The 19,139-nt window shown below is 48.8% G+C and overlaps 2 protein-coding genes across 2 annotated transcripts in view; one reads left to right on the top strand and one right to left on the bottom strand.

Annotated features, from left to right (window-relative positions):
• Nucleotides 1–19,139, bottom strand: part of Stk24 (serine/threonine kinase 24) — a 266,096-nt gene that overhangs the window by 135,764 nt on the left and 111,193 nt on the right. The gene's annotated exons all lie outside the window — the stretch shown is intronic.
• Nucleotides 1–19,139, top strand: part of Farp1 (FERM, ARH/RhoGEF and pleckstrin domain protein 1) — a 216,773-nt gene that overhangs the window by 174,086 nt on the left and 23,548 nt on the right. Inside the window, exons 9-14 of the mRNA XM_057785936.1 lie at nt 628–723; nt 2,052–2,215; nt 3,334–3,402; nt 5,380–5,455; nt 6,407–6,665; nt 18,192–18,379. Coding sequence (XP_057641919.1) covers nt 628–723; nt 2,052–2,215; nt 3,334–3,402; nt 5,380–5,455; nt 6,407–6,665; nt 18,192–18,379 — 852 coding nt within the window. The remainder of the gene's footprint in view (nt 1–627; nt 724–2,051; nt 2,216–3,333; nt 3,403–5,379; nt 5,456–6,406; nt 6,666–18,191; nt 18,380–19,139) is intronic.

Here is a 19,139-nt window from a genome sequence, read left to right as displayed (position 1 = left end):
GGAGAGAGGAAAGAAGTGCCGTGATTGAATTCCTGTGCTTTGTGTGTATTTAATATGATCTAAATATTGAACATGGCTGGGCAGTTGTGTGCAGAAGGGACTCTTGTGGGGTGGATCCCCTGGCCTGTGCCTGCTGCTCTGTTCCCACCACTTCTGATGGCTGGGCATGGCGTTCTTAGGGCTCTGTTTACATTCACAGAGACATTTTTTTCAGTTTCGCTTTTTCTGTGAAATGAAGATAATAAATCTGTCTCGCTGAGTTTTGTGTGTGGTCTGATGAGATACAGTCTAAAATGCCCTTAATACAATACCTGGTCCTCCACCTCCACGAGAGATGGTTGTTATGGGTATGGTGGTTGTCATGGTTTCATTTTTATTTATCTTCTTTTCATTACCTTGACCAGTGCCTTCCCTGCATGAGGGCAGACATGGTTTGAATACCAAACTCTATAATTAGTGAGCAATAACAGTGTAAGAGAGTATGGCAGCCAGTAGACACCGAGCCTGGGAATCATCCATCAAAGGCTTTTCCTGAGCCATTGACCTGGCCCCCGGCCCTCTCTTCGCCTGGGGTTCCCATGGGCCTCGTGTGTATGGCCAGGCTCACGGGTTGCTCTTCCTTCTTAGGGTTTCACGAAAATCAATGCTTTTAACTGGGCCAAGGTGCGGAAACTGAGCTTCAAGAGGAAGCGCTTTCTTATCAAGCTCCGACCGGATGTGAACGTAAGTCACTCGGGATCATAAGGGGGGACCAGCCGAGCTGTGAATGAGGCAGGCTTTCCCGGCAGCTGGCCTGTAAGGATGGGCTGGGGAGAACTGTGTATCCGAGAGCTTGAGGACGCTCTAGCTGTCATCTGAGTTCTGCGAGGAGGGTTAAAAGGATGCATACTTAAGGAGAAGACCCTTCACCTTCCTGACAAACAGCTTGAGCTGTGCTGTGGCTACACAGCCACCTGTGGCCCCGCCCTGGGACCCCCTCCCCTGCTGAGGAGCAGTCCTGACTTGCTCGTTCCTGTTGTTGCCTTGCACTTTTGGGAAGCACATTTTCGTGGACTAAATATATCTTTCAGTTCCCTCAGAAACCCCAAAACTGCCACCTACCCTGGGGTGGGTTCCGGAAAGAGAAGAGTGTCTTCTTCATCCAAAAGCCACACAGGAGATGCATACATAATACATTCCTGATGTGTGACCCCATCGGAAACTGAGCCCTTTATCCCATGAGGCAGGGCTGACCGGGGCAGTCTAGGTTCAGAATTCAGATACACCGTGTTGAGTGGATTCACAGGCCTGACTGGGAAGCAAACCCCCCAATAAGTGATTCTCTGTGGGAAAATGCAATTACAGTTCCAGAAATCTGTTTATGTGGGAACAGCCACAGCATACACTGAAGTTGGGTTTGTGCAAACTCTGAGAACCCCCAAAATAGCTAGAGCTGCTGGGAATGCTGAGGACTCTGGGAGCTTTTGTTTATGTAACATGGCCATTAAAGTTGGAAACATTGAGCGTAGGAGTAGAAAATTGCCATATTCCTTCCAGAATCAAAAGACATAGGTTTGTCACCTGAGAGTCATTAATACTTTTGTACTGGACAAGTAGGGGATTCCATTTCCTCTGTGGTTCTTGGGGTCACTTGGAGGCCTGTGACATCCACCATTTTATAAAATGAGGAAAAAGGTCAACCTGGACAGGAGCCATGAGGAAGAAAACAGAAGAAAGAGACACAGGTCAGATATTTTAAGGAAGGGATGTGTGTTTATACTTGAACTATTTTTAAGGAGGCAACAGAAGCCAAGAAAATGCAGTTTGTTTATGGAGTCCACTACTGTTCCCATTAGTTCCTGTAAGAGTTTGCAGAGAAGGTGGCAGGAAAGGGACCTGCCTTGTTATTGCGAATGAGCATATTTTGTTCAGTCTTTGAATTAATGATCTTGTCATTAAATACACAGTTCCTATTTTATTAGACAAATTAATTTCTGTTGGTTTTTTTTTCGCATTTCAGCAGAATGCTTATGAGCGGTGCAGGGAAAAAAAAAAGCTATATTTCTTTTCAGAGCTCATACCAAGACACCCTGGAATTCCTGATGGCCGGCCGAGACTTCTGCAAGGCCTTCTGGAAAATCTGTGTGGAGCATCACGCCTTTTTTAGACTCTTTGAAGAACCCAAGCCGAAACCAAAGCCAGTTCTCTTCAGCCGAGGGTCGTCGTTCCGGTTCAGGTGAGGGTGTGGCTGAGCCCGTGTAGTCGCCATGTGAACGTTTTCCTGAGACTCCACCCATCATGGCTACTGCGGTTCACAGCAGATGGATAAGGCAAACCACAGTTGGGTCTACAGCCAGTGGAGGCGCCGGCTTGCTTATCCCAGCCTGCTCTGTGTCCCCTTTCGAGGTTCTGTTTGAGCTTTTGGGAATGACATAGCCATCTCCCGTTCACAGTCAAATCCCAGCATAAGTCTCGAGATGAACTTTTTATATCATTTAAGAATCTCACACATGAATACAACATGTTTTGTTCGAACCCATGCCCACTCTTTCCCCTACGGTTTCCCTTCCCAGCTTATCATTTCTCTCTTAAGCCCACTGTGTCCTCTTAGTGCTGCCCCATGTGGTTGGGTGTAGGACCGTCCACTGCAGCAAGGACAACCTGTAAGAGGCTGTACCCGAGGAAAACTGACTCTTCCTCCGCCCATTGCCTGTAGCTCATTGCCTGTAGCTCCTTGTGTGAGTCTGGGGGCTTGAATCCAGGGGCCTTGTGCATTCCAGGCAAGTGTTTACCACTGAGTCAATCCCCTAGCCAGAAAGGAGTTTATTTATGTCGGTAAGAGTGTCATTGGCCTCAGGCATTGCGTCATAGACAGGGCAAAGACTTAGCCATCTTAGGTTCACATTTTTGTTTATTTTTCATACAATACTGACACTGTGCTGTGAGGAACACTGATCTAAGCACAGTGTTCCTTTTCTCCACCCTCACAGATGCACAGACTCCCAAGATGGCAGCCTCACAACCAACCATGATTACGTGGGTTTATTTAGTTGGATGTTTTGTCTTATCTATAAGAAAAATAGCAAGAGGTCAAATGGACAGAAACCCGAAGGTTCTTAGAATTGCTCTTATTCTTACCTGCCTGAGAAGATGTGGTTTTGGTTTTCTCTTTTCAAGGCAGGGTTTCTCTGTATGGCTCTGGCTGTCCTGGGACTCACTTTGTAGACCAGGCTGGCCTCAAACTCACAGCCATCTTCCTGCCTCTGCTGGGGTTAAAGGCTCCCAGCAAGAAGATGTGTTTAAATGCAAATGCCTCTGAGTCATCTTCCTTTACTTTCCTGGTCTCTGTTTCAGTGGTCGGACTCAGAAGCAAGTTCTCGACTATGTTAAAGAAGGAGGCCACAAGAAGGTGCAGTTTGAAAGGTAAGGAGCTCTTTCTAGCCAGTGCCATTCTCCCCGAGGAGCTAATGCTCCTTCATCCAGCCTGGGGTGAGTCAGTCAACCACACAGTCACCTCAGCAAGTCGAGGGTCGCACCTCGTTTTAGGACCCTGAGTGCTCCCTCAAGGGTAGGGTGAGAAGAGAATACAGTAGCAGGTGATGGGGGAGAGCTGATAGAGAGCCGAGTGGGCCCGTTGTAGAGATGACAGTGTCTTCCAGGCCTGTCCTGGTCAAGAGGACACACTTGAGGATGCAGCTTGAGAAGGCTTCTGTTAACTTTAGTCAGGTAAGGTCGGGAGAGAACCCGCAGGATTTATGGCTATCGCTGTTTGCAGCAGACACTCGTGGCTTCAGGTGTTCACCAGGCTCTGCTCAGGGCTCCTGGCTTCATGCTAGCCCTGCATGGTCAGTAGTCATTTATTCTCTGATTAAACATGGAGACCCTGAGATTAACACACAGAGCGAGTAGCGCAGGTCTCCTGAGCTCCAGAGCCTAGAGCCTGTCAAGGGAGACTCAGGTAAAGGGCGAGGAGTGACATCATGGCCTCAGCCCTCTCCGCTGCCTGTGAATGTCCGTTCTTAATCTCCTTCTGTTTCCTGTGTGAGTGCATTGATATTCACCCTAGCATATAGACAGGACGTAGTGGATACTCAAGTTCTTACAACTTCGCATTGACAGGAGCTGGAGGAATCCGAACTTTGAGCTCCACCCTAAAACTCCTGCATGGAAAATTCCACACTTGATGCCAGTCAAAAATCCACAAAATTATAAATATTATATGAAATAACCTTCAAGCTGTGTGTATAAAGTGCATAAGAAACAAATTAATTTCACGTTCAGACTAGGATGCTGTTTCTATGCCATCTCGTTGTATAAGTGCAAATATTCCAAAATCCAAATACTTCTAAACTGCAGAGGACAGGATGCTAACATGTGCTAGTATTTGATATATTTAGTTCTTTTTGTTTGTTGCTACTACAACTAACAGAAGTAGATAAAACTACCTTGGGTCACAACCTTTTTTAGTTCCTACCTCTCTTTTCCAAAAAAAAAAAACCTCTAGATTTATGTTTCTTCTGGGTTTCAATACTTATTAATTTAAAAAAATGGAGGATTGCCCTGGGTGTGTGGCACCTCATTTATATACATGCTGTCATTTTATATAAACACATGCATACAATACATGCAACACTCATTTGCTTTGTAAACTTGTTGTCTAGAGAATTAGGGTGCTTACATCTTATTGATTTCACTCCCTATTAACAGATGTTCAAGTCATTTTGATGCTTTCGTCTAATTTTGCTAAAGATAAGCCATGAATTCCTCATGGTGTTTCAGGATGTCAGGAAGCTTTTGCCTCTGTGTATCCAAGCCACTAGCTCACCAGAAACAGCCTTGTTGATGTATCCAAGGATAATACTCCCGTCATTTTCCTAGATGCTAGCAGTTGCAATGCTGACGACTATGCAGGAGGTAGCTCTGACTGTCCATAGACGCCCTGGGACCTTTTCTTGTGAAGAAGAGACTAGTGTACACTGGGGTCTATTTAAACCATCCCATGAGTTGTTCAGTGGATACAGAGGACAAGATAGAGGGTCTGTGCCGGTGGCCTTCTAGTCCCTCCCTTGAGTCTCCATTTCCTTACAGGGTAGCCTTTGTCTTTTAGGTTTACATTTTCTAAGAATAGGATGCTATGTGGTCCTTGACTTTCCCCATGGCTAACAGGCAGAGCTCAGGCATCCATGGTCCTTCAACAGCTAGGACAGGATGCTCAGGAGGATGTGACGTATAATCCCCAGTGACACAGGTGTTCTGAGATACTGTGTGTATGTCACACACACAAAGGTAGCTTTGGGTACCTTCCTGATTGAAAAAGGACCTGGTGTGTCAAACAGAAGGTGTTTGCTTCATTTGATCAGAGCTGTCCTAACTTTAGCTACCTTGTATGATTTCCCTCAGAAAACACAGCAAGATCCATTCCACCAGGAGCCTTTCTTCACAGCCCACAGCATCAAACTCAGAAGTGCCAAAACAGGTCAGTGGGTAGTCGTGGACAACCGGAGCTCTTGTCCTCGATTCTTTGAGCTTTGGGCTTGCCGATAGGATTTTCTGGTCCTTTCTCCTTTCTTTGCTCTGGGATTTGGCTCAGCTGGTCCTGAGATGGCTTTGGGCTCTGAACCGAGCCTGGCTGTGCACAGCAAGCCTGTTGTGCAGCTTTTTAGCTGCTGGTTTATCTTCTGAGCTTGAGGCTTGAAACACACATGGCGGTTCATGAGACCAAGCCTACCTACCAGCTAAATGTTTTGTGACTGATAGGAACTTGTTGAGCTAATGCTGGGTATAGTTCCTGCTGAGAAGACTCTGCCGACAGAATCCCAAGGACTTGTGTTAGTGACCAGATAACAGCAGGAAAAATTGTCACCTTTCCCTGAGTGTGGCAAGTGCTCGCTGACCCCAGCACTGGTGTCTCCGTACACTGTTTTCAGGATTTTCTCTCAAAGAGACTAGCAGTTTGTTCGAGAAAGAACTTGAGAAGGTGTTCTCATTGTGTTACTCTGATGGACTTTCACCTGTCATAATAGCCTTTCTCTCAAGTGCAGTTGCCTGTGACTTTCCTGGGGTTTTCGTCACGGCTTTCTCTGCTGTCCCATTGGCACTTCCCCATGGAGGCTTTCATAGGCCGAAAGAGCCATCTGCTACATAGACCCCCGGAATCCCCACTTGAGATCAGGGTCCTGGAAAGCAGTGTATAGCTCGTGTGTGGGGACCCAGCCTGGTGCGCATCTCCACCAGGAAGGTCGTGAGTTTCACTTTCTGCCTGAGCACACAGTTCCTGCTCTGAGGAGGCCACACTGGCCTCTCTGTGCCTTTCCTTCCAGCTTCTGGAATTCGAAGGAGAGACTTTTAAATTAAACCGCACTTCCTCGCTCTTTGTCCGTCTGGTGTAACCATCTCCCTCCGCCCTTCCCCTGTTCTCTCTGCCCAGTCTCCACAGAACGCCAGCCTTACATTTGGAGAAGGGTCTGAGTCTCCCGGCAGCCAGAGCTGCCAGCAAGCCAAGGAAGCGAAAGTCTCTACCTTGGAGTCGGGTCCACACCAAAGCCCCGCTCCTCCGTCCAAGAGCTCTCCGGGGAGCAGAGCTGCAGACGGAACCGCCGTGGTGCCGCCTGAGGAAGAGGAAGAGGAGGAGGGTGGCAAGGAGGGCGCCCAGCCAAGTCAACGTCAGCCCCCACAGCCAAGCACAGGTCCAGCATCCCGGGCTGCCGGAGGCAGCAGCGCTTCCATTCCTTTCATTGACTGTAGTGATGTAGATAGTGAATACGACCTTCTCAGAGAACCAGGGTCCCAGTCCCGCTCCCAAACAAATGACAACAATGAGGGTGATTTGACCAGTGGCGTTTACCTGCTGTCCAGGGACGAGAGGCGAGCAGAGGCTAGGCACAGGACTTCCCCTCCCTCCACGAAGTCTTCCCGGCCTCCTTCTAGAGAGTTCCTTGATGATGACTCAGCCGATATTACCTTTGATCTGAGTGGGAGCCCTGGGCTCCCGAGACATAGTTCCCTGATAGATGAAATGTTCAGGGCCTCTGCTGGCCACAGCCCCCTGGCCACCCCACTGTCCCCCTGCAGCAGAAGTTCAAGTCCAGATATGAGCTGGGACAGAACTGGGTCCCAAGGCTATGTTTCTGAAAATGGACATGACCTTAGGGGAAAGAGTATGGGAGAAGATACCACCCCAAAGCAGGGTCCTCCCTATGAAGACTGTTCCCCCGCCCTGCAAAGGCCCTACCTGCGGAATCTTCCCAGTAGGTATAACAAGTCAGAGACAGATCCGCTCATTCTTAGCCAGGCAGCCCCCACCCCAGAGGCCATGGAGAGGCTTGGTGACCAGGAAGAGGAAGGGTTGGCCAACGTGGCTGCTCCCCAGGGTAGGATGCTAGCCAATGGTACATCTGTGACAGGCCCCACTGCAGAGGTTTCCCTCACGCAGGCTGTGTGCGCCGGCAGTGTGGTGGGTCAGCTGGCGCCCCTGCAAGTGACCGAGTGTTCCACCGGCAGTGGGACCGAATCCAGTGATTCGGACTCTGCCATGGTGAGCCCTTCAAGGAAGTCCCTGGCATTTGGCTGCCCAACCAGTCCGAGCTCTGCATCCAAGAGGAGGAGTCAGAAGGGCTTGCATGGCTTGCAGCTGAGTGAGGAGGAAGGGGAGGACGAGTGAGGAAGACTGGGAGGCAGGCGGCCAGCTGTTGATTAAATAGTCACAGAATCCGGGGTTGCCGCACAGAGGGTCCGTCTCAGTGACTTGTTCGTTTCTAGTGAACATTTGTTAGACGAAGTTTGGGATAGGCACACATCTATGGGTTATGCCTGACTCCCCCTACTTTTAAGGAGCGTAAACGTCACACATGTGACTTGCTTTCTAGAAAGCGTGGTGCAAGGTGTCCAGGAAGACTAAGAACGAGTTGCTGAAGGTTTGCTTTGCTGGCTGAAGGGAGTAGGAATTGGCTTATGATGGGTCAGATAGTGTGAACAGTGTATCGTGTTGTGTTCAGTTGTGTGTGCAGGTTCCCCTCCTGTTGGCTGAGAGTTTTGAGATGTCACTGAGGTTACAAAAAAGTGTTGACCTTCACATGTCTTTGCCCTCTGTAAAAAGGGGGCCATCTTCTGGGACCTGTAAGGAGGCACGGACAAATCTGAGGCCAAGTGGAAGTTGGTTGGTAGCTGAGATTGTGTTGGTAAATTCATCCTGGAGAGAAAGGGGATATCTTAATGGGAAGACCGTGGGGTCCTTTTGGTCTCCTGTGAAATGCTATGGATGTTGTCAGATCCCCAGACATGGCCATTTATTTACCTGGGTTTGCTCCTTTGGTTGGGGTTTACATTACTGGGTCAAATCATTAGGCTTCTTTTTAGAAAATAGCTCTCTGACTCTCAAAACCTCTTGCTCCTGAGTGGTAAGGCAGAGAAAATCAGTACCTCGCCATGGGCACTGTTGTCTCTGGCACGTTAACCAGCCGCGTGCCTGCCCGCCTGTTTGTCACACACTGCCCAGCCCATCACTGCCCTTGGCTTTTGTGCTCCGATGAACAGCCACCCCACTGGGAATGCTGACACCTGGATATTTCTATGACTTCTTCAAAACCATGCAGGCCCCTGCCTGGCACCCGGCCTTTCTGCGCTGTAGATGGAGGGGCTGGGGCTTCAACTCTGTCGTTGGTTTTCCTTGACTGTCCTGTGGCGTCCCCTGAGCCATTCTCAGATAAGTAGTGCCTGATTCTCACCCAAGAGACTGGATCTGCTGGCCAGGGTTCCAGCTTGGACTTCCCAGATGGCTCTGTGTGGACAGCCATGGTCTGTTCTCCGTCTGACTCTCCTAGGGGTCACTGCTGTCTTAAAATGCCTTCGTTTGTATTCTTCAGTCTTTGATAATTTTTTAATCATAGAAAAACACTTTTAGATCTGAAGTAATGACAAACTTTTGAGAAGAGGTGTAACATCCTCTGTGAGCCGCCAGGCTGCTGGCGTTAGGAGACCCCCTCCTCCCGCGGCTGCATCACAGGGGGAAAGCTGAGCTTGTTCAGGAAGTGAAGTAAAGCTTGGCTTGTGGATCTCAGAATCTTGTCAGCAGGAATGCTGAGAAGCCAAGTTTTAAATATTTGGAAGACTTTCGCGGAGGCAGTCTCCGCTGACCTTACCGTAGATAACCTGTATGTTCAGAAGACTTGCAGAGCCAGGTGGAGGCTTCAGCATTCACCTAGGCAAACCTTCACTGTAGGTGAGCAAGCTCATTCCTGGGGGTTAGGCGACTTCGCAAGACGCCAAGTGTTGTGCCTCAAAAGTGCGACCATCCCCTTAGTCACCTGACGATGCTCTTCTCTCTTGTGATTTTCTAATGCCCTCAGACTTTCCAGGCTCCACATTATTAATTTTGGAGACGCTTGTCTGCATTTCTCATTAAAATTAGATGTGCAAATTCTGAATGACAAGGATAGTTATATGCGAATAGCCACTCTTCCTACTATAGGGTGCTTTCAGATTTAACTTGTTTTTGTATATTCTGTCTGGTCTTAAGAAAAGCTATCAATTTGCTGTAGGAAAACTTACGTCCGTTAGGAGTGGAGCAGAGTCATTTGATTGGTTTAACTGTGACACTGATTTCTCTAGACGGCTTGTCCTTACTCTCCATAGACAGAAGTCTGTACTGAAACAGGCATGCGTGTTGTTGATCTTGTCGTGTGAACATAGCAGAAATTGTACCTATGACCCTGGAGAGCCAAGCATGTTCTTGCAGTGTTTTTGCTTTGCCTTTTCCTACAGAAGTGGTTTTACCTCTGTGTTTTCAAACGGCTGGCCCATCCTTGTGTGCCCAGGTGACTGGCATCACCTTTCGCTTGTGTACAGCAGAGTTTTCACTGGTTTCGTACCAGCTGAGCAATTTCAGTTCTTTTTCTTGGCTAGAATTTGTGAAGGCGACAGTCCCGGCAAGTTATTAGTGCCTAAAAGAACTGGGGACAGGTTTGTTCCAAGGCCACGTACCCTGTCATGCTGAGAATGGAGCTTATCCTCTGCTCATAAAGACTCCAGAACACGAGTCAGGGAATGCGTGCCTGCGGTGAGCTGACTGTAGCGGGGTTGCTGGGTCATGCACCCTCCCCACTGTCCCCGTGCGAAGCGCAGCAAAGCCACTGTAGATCGGGCTCCGAGGCTTTCCCAAACCCACAAAATCTCAACCTGGGACTTACAAAGGCCCTACCTTTGTGTAAAGTGAACTAAGGTGAGGAAATCCATTAATAGGGTTGGCTGTGAAAACTACACAGCATGGATTAGCGATGGAGGATCATTCGGATTTCCAGGGGGCTTCCTATGCTAGGGCCCCTTTAGATTACTGTATTCTGTAGGATTTTATTGTGAAATATGTATAGACGCGTTTGTGGTTTCCCGAGTTGATCCTCCTTAAGAGCAAACTGAAAAGGCAAGAGATTCCTTCAGCATGAGGAGATGCATTTAATGAGATCCAGAGTCCAGCCCGAACTGTCCCAGCCCCCTAGAACGGTCATCAGGGTGCCATTGGTGGGGTTTTAGACGAGGAAGTCTGTGGAGCGGATTTTCCTCCATTTGCACTTCACATCCAGGAGTTCCTCACACAGTGCTGCTCGGCCTGCGCTTCAGATGTGAATAATAACCACTCTCTGCTCAAGAGCATCGCTGACGGTTTAAACCGTGTCACGCTTTTAAAAAAGCCAGGCCTGAATAACAAAAATGCGGAGTCAGCCGCTCTGGTCCCCTGGAGTTGGAGGGGTTGCGTTAGCCTTGGAGTCATCCTGACCGGGTGCCATCAGCCCTTTCCTGAAGAAGGGATAAAATCCAGACAGGAAACATTCTTAGCATTGGTAAAATATCAAATTGCCGAGAGGTCTGTTTTGTCGTTGCTCTGTCTGGACTCGCCGACCATGTGCTTGTGGTCGGCTTTCCCACTTAAAATGGGCATCCAAGGGCAGCCGTAACTCTCAGTGCGGAGCCTCTGAGTTCAGGTAGACTGAGCAGGAATGAACCAGGCAGGTGTAGTTTGCTTTCTGTGTTCTTGTCTTGATGGTTTGGCTTTGCCTGGGCCCTGTACTTTGGTTAGTCAGAATTTCCAGTCCTCGCTGTGACATTCCCAAAGGAACTTGTTTCCTGATCCCCTCCACTCTCCCTCTCCCTCGACCCCTCCCCTCCCCCTCCTTCCCCCCCACTCTCTCCCTCTCTCATTGTTCCTCTGTATCCCTCAGGGCTTGCCTTCACCCCATGGCCTGGCTCCAGTCTGTCTGTTGTTGCTACACATTCTGAAAATGAAATGCAGGAGTTTTCATAAACGTCCTTATAATTGAGCCAGTCCCTTTGATCTTTGAAGAACAGACTATGGCTTCACGTTGGCCAAACCCAGAGGAACACACAGAGGAAAAGGCATGATCACTTCCGTGGCCTCGAAGCACTGACTGGCACTGCTCTTATTGGTTTAATCCGCCCCTTTCCGTGGGATCAGCTGAAACGTCAGACAGGGAAATTAGTTCACCGGAGACCCACTACCAGGTGCTGGTTGTTAGCAGGAAGTCCTGACATTCGGACCACAGCCGCCACTTAGTATCTTTTCTCTTAAAGAGGTAACAGTGAAGCATTTTTAAAGTTTTATAATAGTTCAGACACGGAGTCTAGATCAAAGAACCTTATGACCTGGTTGCCACCGATTGGACAGAAAGCTGTGTGGTTCTTCCTTTAGTAACTAGGGAGACTTCCGTATGTCTCCTGGCTGCAAGGGTTGAAAGTGTGGGTTTGTACGTGGGCCAGCTGTGGCAGGGGCAGGGAAGGGTGTGGGTCCTTAGGCATGCGCAGCATAGCACTCCCAGAAGGCCATCGGTGAAGCCTGTCACACAGGAACTGTTTCTCTCCATGCAAACAATTAAACCCCTGACCAGAAGCCAGGAGACGAACTCTCCAAATAGCCTAGGCTTTCCTTTGTTCAGGATGACTGCACCGAGCCCATGATGGCCTCCCAGCATAGCCTGAAAGGGGGCTCCCCTGCATCCATCTTGTGGTATTGGATGGTAACTCCCCATGGAAGGCAGCACTTGCATTTCTTCATGAGGGCTCTCGGTCAGGTTGGTTGCTCTGCGATGGCTCCAAACGGCAGGAGGATTGAAGCTCAGCTGTTGGCTGGGGAAACCTGATCTAGTGCGATTGGGATGGGCTTGGAAAGGTTAGCTTGACGGAGCCAAGCTAGTGATGCTTGCGGGAGCTGGTGCCAGGAGATGCTTGAGCTTCCTGCTGGGGCCAGGCAGAGCCAGTTCAGGATATGGAAGGGCAGTGGGAAGCTGCAGAACGCAGAGAGCTTGGAGCAGGGCGCGTACAGAGGCTGGCGTGGGCATGGGGCACGCAGGTACAGGGAGCTCTGAGGCATCGAGTCTGTGTTGGGTCAGCTGGCTCTCAAGTAGCACACATTAGAAGGTCACTTAGGAGTGTGTGGTGCAGTGCTGGCCCGTCTGTCGTCACTCACAGATGAGCACCAGCACCTGTAGCTCCTTTGACCCCTCTGCCTGCGGGGTTCCAGGAAGGCCACACTTAGCCCTTCAGTTATTAAGGATGAGCAGCCTCTCTCTCCAGAAGCACCCAGAGTGGATAAGGGGCCACCCCTTGCTCTCACCTCCTCCTGCCTTGGGAAGCTGCTGCAGGCCTAACTAACCAACTCTCACGAGCTTGGCCCGTGTTTTTAACACAGTTTCCTCTTGTTCTCTGTATGTGCACTTAATCCTCGAGCTAATGATATGCTGTATTAAAATTTTCTAATGCACTGAATCAATCCTCAAGTAGAAAGGCTGGGGACTTCATTCTCATTTTTGTCATTTGTTTAATAAATCTGAGAAAACCTTCTTTCCATTGTCCATTGTACACAGTGTTTTGCCGGCATGTACCTACCTGGGGGAGAAACCTTTCTTTTCAACCTTCTGTCTTGATCCTTGGAGCATGGCGTACCTTCTGGCCCTTGCATTGTTGGAGCACTGTTTCATGTCCTTTCTTTAAAACAACCCAAAACCCTGCTTAAATACCAGTTTGTACCTGGAATACCCATTTCTTCTAGAACACAGCAATCCTGCTCACAAACATGTTCATCAGGGTGCTGGGAGAAGGCAGGCAGACTTGTGGCCTCCTCCTCTCCTTACAAGGGTAGCTGTGGGGGTGGGGCCAGTCCTTGGAAGAGAGCAGGATTGCTGTAAAGGGGGGACGGATGTCACTGGAGCAGAGCGCATCCCTGACAGCGGTTTGCACTGGGGGCTCACACAGCTGACGACAGAGGACGGACTTTCGTGTTCTCAATGGGAGTAAGACCCTTGTGTGGACCAGCTTTGTTGGGAGGGAGGAGCGTGTGGGCTGCGGCTTCTCCAGGGGGTAAGCCCCTCGTCCTGTCAGCGGGCACCCTCACTGCATGCTCACACGGATGCGCTCTGCTTGCCCTTCTGCGCTGCGGGCCAGCGCACTGCCTTGACAAAGCATGGATTCTATCACCGGGAAGCTCTCTGTTGGCTCTGAGAAGCATGAGTTTGGTGACCAAGCATGGCAGGCCAAACTCATGTAAACTGTTTGCATGGTATTAATATCTCATGTTAATCTAAACTCGAGGCCTTATAACCTTGTTCTAACAGGCATCTTGCTGTAAAACAAAAACAAACAAAAAACTGTAATTGTTCCTTCCCGCTGATGGCTGAATATTTGTCCTTCATACACGATGGTAATTTTTTTTATTGGTACGAGGCTCCGTGTTCCTCATCCCAAACAGCGCCACCAAGTTCACAAGTTCCCTGCCATCTTGAAACAAAGCAGGACTTCTCCATCTTTGCCCTATAAGAACAGCCATGTGCATCCGCTGCCATTTGACCCTTAGTGACATTTCTCTCAATTTTTCTGCAAGTCGGGCATCACTGCGTCCCCGTTGCTTTTCTGAATGGGTTGATTCACTATGTGTGACAAGATGCTTAGTTGCTTTCCTTAAGACACTGGGTCTGAGTGGCACATGTCACTTACCCCCAGCCACCTAAGGTATCAAGAAGAGGATACCATTTCTAGCCTTGGTCAACTGCTCTGATTTTTCATGTGGGAACCTTGTTTCAGGCAGGTACTGCTAGCTATTCCCATGGAGTCAGTTGGGCAGGGACGCAGTGTCACCTCAAGCCATCTCTGATTCGATGTGACAGTGAGCTCTCTGAGTCGGCCACCTCCAGTGAGGTTCTGTTATCTTCTCTTTTAGCGAGAGGTTGTGGGTTTTAAAAGAGCCCTGAATTTTTTGCTGTCTTTCCTACGCATGCCTCTGACATACTCTGGGTACCTGGGTAAGCTATTTTAGAGTCATGAACAAGAGGAGGGGTCATAGGATCTAGAAACTTGGAAAAGAAGTAAGTTTATCTGAGGGAATAGTGGGAAAAATTGAAAGTAGAAATTATATGGCCATTCACGTTCTCATTTCCAGTGCCTAACAAATGGTGAGGTTCTAGTTTTTAAATTGTGAGATTTTCTACTTCTCTTTTACAGGAAAAACACAAAACCCTATCAAGTTAAAACTTAGACATTAATCAGCTTATTGACCATTTACAAGACAGGACAGGTCTACAAGTATTTGAAATGCCATTTTTAAACTACCTGAGAAATAGATGGGTTTTTACTCCCCCCCCCTTCCCAGAATCGGGTAAGTTTGTTTACAAGGCCTTGGCACAGCTGAAGATGTGGATGGTCAAAGGGAAGCTTGTGCCCAGTCCTCAGAGGGGACAGGCAGGAAGCTGGCTCACTTCTAGAAGCCTCTATCCCTCTTCTGCCCACGGCCATTTATTTTATCTCTTCTGATGAAGAGCCTGTCCCAAGACTCTGAGCTCAGCCTCCCCGTAGGCCAGGAAAAGAATTATGAATGTATTCTAAATGAAAACGATAAAGCTATAAAGGCAGGCTGTGAGCTGGGTGATAGATTGAAATCCATAAATATAGCAGGGCTAATTTGAAGTCACATAATTATTTGTGGGATGGCGAAGTGTCCATTTCAGGAGATTTGAAAAGGTAATTGCCGGAACTGCACGCCTCAAGAGCGCTTTTGCCTGGGGTTGCTGTCCACTGGGGATGACATAAACTCGGGCCTCTTCATCCAGATGAGTGTGAGGAGAAATGAAATCGTTGGGAGATACAGGGGCTTGAGAGTTACTGGCCTGAGTGCCTAAGATAATGCAGGGCAACTTTTAGAAGTAAGGAAAAAATTGTTTTTAAGCCATCCGAAATTTCCAGAGGTTTAGTGAGCAATTGATCTTTTCCCTAATATATTTAAACTTCTTCCCACCTTTTGCCTTATGCCCTGGTGCTTCCTCAGAGGCCCCTGTGGATGCATTTGCCTGTAGCTCACTGATAAGAAATTTACCTTATGTCCATTTGTTATCAGGGAAAAGTCATTTGGGGGAAAAAATAAGCCCAAGCTCAGTCATTGCATTGAGCAAGGAAGGGTGAAGATGGCTCCTGTGTTTCTTCTCCCTGCTCCCACCCCCTGGGACTGTGCCTTCCAAACAGACAGCAGGCTGAACAAGCTTTGTTAATCCTTCCCCGGGAAATGTGGGCAATTTCATCCAAAAACCAATTCTGTGTAGCCTTAGTCCTAACTCTGTGTAACCTTGAACTATGGCTTGCTTTAGACACACCCTTCATGCCTGCTTCTGGACACCGGTTTGAACAGAGGGTTGTCAGCATCCTGTCCCAAGATCAATAAGGGAATTGTAATAACTCACCAATTGCTCTTGTCAGCATATCTCATTGGTTGCCGAGTGGCGAGCAGTGACTTCTTCTTGGGACCCTAAGACACTTGGAAAGTTTCAAAACCTCTCGTCTCCATAGGTCCAGCTGGTATTTGTGAAGTTGAACTGCAGAAACTTGGGCCTTCTCCTTCCTAGTCTTTCTAGTGGATTCCTAGGTCAGAGTGTCCGTGTTCCTCCACGTCTTGGTCTGGCGGCTTACACACCCCGCACTCTTCCTCTTGGGAAAAGGGAACTAACTACCCCAGACTGCACCCATAAATCAGATGATCAGACGTGGTTAGGCTGCGTGTGTAGAACCCTGTGGGCAGACCTGAGCTGTGCCAACTTTATCTGTACCTTGGGTGACCAGAGCATCCATGTCCGTCCTTCCGTCATCCTATCCAATGGGAATTCTTCCAGATCTAACCAACTCTCTTCTTTAAAAGCTGTCAGGTCACCTCTCCAGGAACCCGTCTGGGCCTTAGGCTTCCAATCTGCCCAGTCAGCTAACATTCAAGCGTTCAAGGGGGAGGTTGGCCAGGGGACGCCCCTTTCACCTGTGGAGGGTGGATGTGGTTGTCTCTGAATGTGTGCACCTTATCTCTCCTCCGCGTGGCAGCTTGCTCTCTGTCACTGGAAGCTGTCCACAGCATGCTGGTAACCGTCTCCTCGCAGCCTGCCCCATCTGAAGCCAGCTTTCTAACAACTCTTTATCCTTGGCTCCACCTCTCTCTGTGCGCATCACTGCAGCCCCAGGCCCAGCATGCTGTCCCTTATGCCTGGCCCACCTGATCTCGTGCGAGCTGACGGTAAGCCCCACATGTAACTAGGTGACTGGTGGACAATTCAGTGACTCTCAGCCGCTCACAAATGCATGGGATGTTTCGATCTGACACAAACTGCCAGAATTTTTGCTTTTCTAACTTCTATTTATAGTGGTAACATTTTTCTGTGAATTTTTTTTAAGAGAGTAGTGTAGTATCTTGAAACAATTGCAATTCCAGTGTGTCACTATTTCTATTTAACAAGTTCTATTCTTTCCTAACCATTGTATGCAGTTGTGCACTAGTGTCAATAAAATTGACATTTGTGAAGTGATTTCTGGCCTTTTTCTCCGGGATTTCTGGGATCTGGTGGTGTGTGGGGGTGATGGGGCCTTTATCTAACACCAGGACTTCATTTCAGTGAGGTTTATTCAAATGTGAGGATTTTTTTAAATTCAGATTTCTGCAAGCCTTCACCTTCTCTAATCTTGTTTTCCAAGGATCACTGACAAGCTGTCAGTAGCCATGGCAGCTGCTTTTTGTTGTTTTCTGGGTGCAATGGCTCCTCACCTCTGTGTGGGTGATGTCATTCACGGAGCAACCTGGGAGCAGGGGAGATGCGGTGATTTCCTCATGATTTGTGCCTGCTGGGACCACAGTCACTGTCGCCCTGCATTAGCCCCGCTCTAGGCTGCTGTATCCTGTACTTCCAGAATCCACAGGAACAACTAAAGAGGGAGAAAGTGGTGTCAGGGGCATGAGGATATTCCCAGAAAACTCTTTCCTGTGGAGATCCTTAACCAAGTAGTGGGTAGCAAGGAGCGATGGATCAGAACTGAACGTGGGGGCAGGCACTGCCTTCATTTCCTTATCGAAAACCATTCACCCAGTGTCGACTCTGCATCAGAATTACCAATACATCAGGTCTGGATACACAACTTAGAAGTGTGCTTTGAAACACCTCACGTAGCCCCAAAGGGTTGAGCGTCCCGTGTGTAACATCTGCGACTGTCTGTACTAGGTAACCTGCGTTTTCCTGTTGTTTAACACGATATCCTTTCTAGAGGACTAACTTACGGCCTGTCACTCCTGACTCACAAAGGGGAACTGTGCTAATGGCATCTCCAGCTTGCGTCTTTAAATGACCACCGTTGCGTGTAATGCTAGTGTTTCTGTCCCAAACAGTAGCAGACATGGAGTGACATCACAAGCAGGTACACCGAGCTTGCTTCTGTTCTCTGTAGCGTGGGGAATTAGCTGCTTGACCTCTGTTAGCTGTGACGCATTGTCACCAGATGTGGCCCTGTCCTGAGTACCAGCTGCTTAGATGCCTGTTAGCTTAGTGCTAAGCATCCTTTCTGTGTCTCCCTGTGACGTAGATACCACGAATCCCTGGAGTAGTTTTTAGAAGCAGAAGTGGTAGTTACGAGATGAAAATAGAATTGTGCTATGCTGTTAAGCGCCCTTAATTGTGACCTGTGCAGAGGTCTCTGTCTTACCTTTAATTACGTAACTGGGGCTGCATTGAGTGAGGCGGACTCCGGGTACCCTTCCTCTCAAGGCAGCTACAACATAGAGGGCGGGAAACTTAGCAGTGCCTTACATTTATCATGTGGTAGCCATGTTCTAAGATTTACAGAAGTAACGGTTGGAAAGGACCCTCTAATCCCAGAAGGAATTACTCTTTTTCTTTTAAAACTTCTCCCCCCAACAGGCTCCCTGACTGGCAGTCCTCACCTTTCAGAACTGTCCATCAACTCACAGGGAGGAGTTGCCCCGACCAACACGACCTTGTCTCCCAACCTGAGTCCCGACACCAAGCAGGCCTCCCCCTTGGTCAGCCCGCTCCTGAATGACCAAGCGTGTCCGAGGACCGATGACGAGGAAGAGGGCCGGCGAAAGGTGCAGATCCGTGGGGGGGGGGGGGTAGGACAATAACCACAATGTAAACCATGCCAGCTTTCAATATACAGCTGCCCCAGGACCACCAGGACTCCGTTTTCATAGCCTTTTCATAGCCCCCCAAAAAACCTCTGTCCTGTCGACTAATAATTCCCCATTCCTTGACAACTCACCCGGACTGCTCACCGCAGCTGTTTCTGACCAGCTTCTTTCACGTCCTTGGGGTCCATCCCTGTTCTGTGGCGTGGATCAGAATGCCTCCTTCCACGTGGCTGGAGCCATCGTGCGGACGGAGCACACTTTGTTGACCCAGCCCTCGGGGTGCAGCTTTTATTTATCTCATGTGTTGCTGTTGTGAATGACACTGTTGTGAACATGAATCCCCCAGACTTGTCTGTAGTGGCATCTGTTTGTGCTGCAACAAATAAAGCTTGCCTGAAGATCAGAGTTGCAGAGCTAAGCCACTGATTAGCCATAGAGGTTGGGCAGTGGTGGCTCAACACCTTTAATCCCAGCACTTGGGAGACAGAGGCAGAAGGATCTCTGTGAGTTCAAGGCCACCCTGGGCTACGCGAGATTGAATTTGTCTAAAAGAGAAATGGAGCTCATACAAAGGTAATCCCAGCACTTGGGATCCCACGCCTTTAATCCCAGCACTAGGAGAGTGGAGAGGAGGGATATGGCTGGGCAGAGAGGGGAATATAAAGTGGGAGGAGACAGGACCTCAACAGGTGCAGTCTGGGGATTAGTAGAGAGAGGA

The sequence above is a fragment of the Chionomys nivalis genome, chromosome 12 (assembly GCF_950005125.1).
Source record: "Chionomys nivalis chromosome 12, mChiNiv1.1, whole genome shotgun sequence".
Classification (NCBI taxonomy): domain Eukaryota; kingdom Metazoa; phylum Chordata; class Mammalia; order Rodentia; family Cricetidae; genus Chionomys; species Chionomys nivalis.
This window is presented reverse-complemented; position numbering and strand designations above follow the sequence as displayed.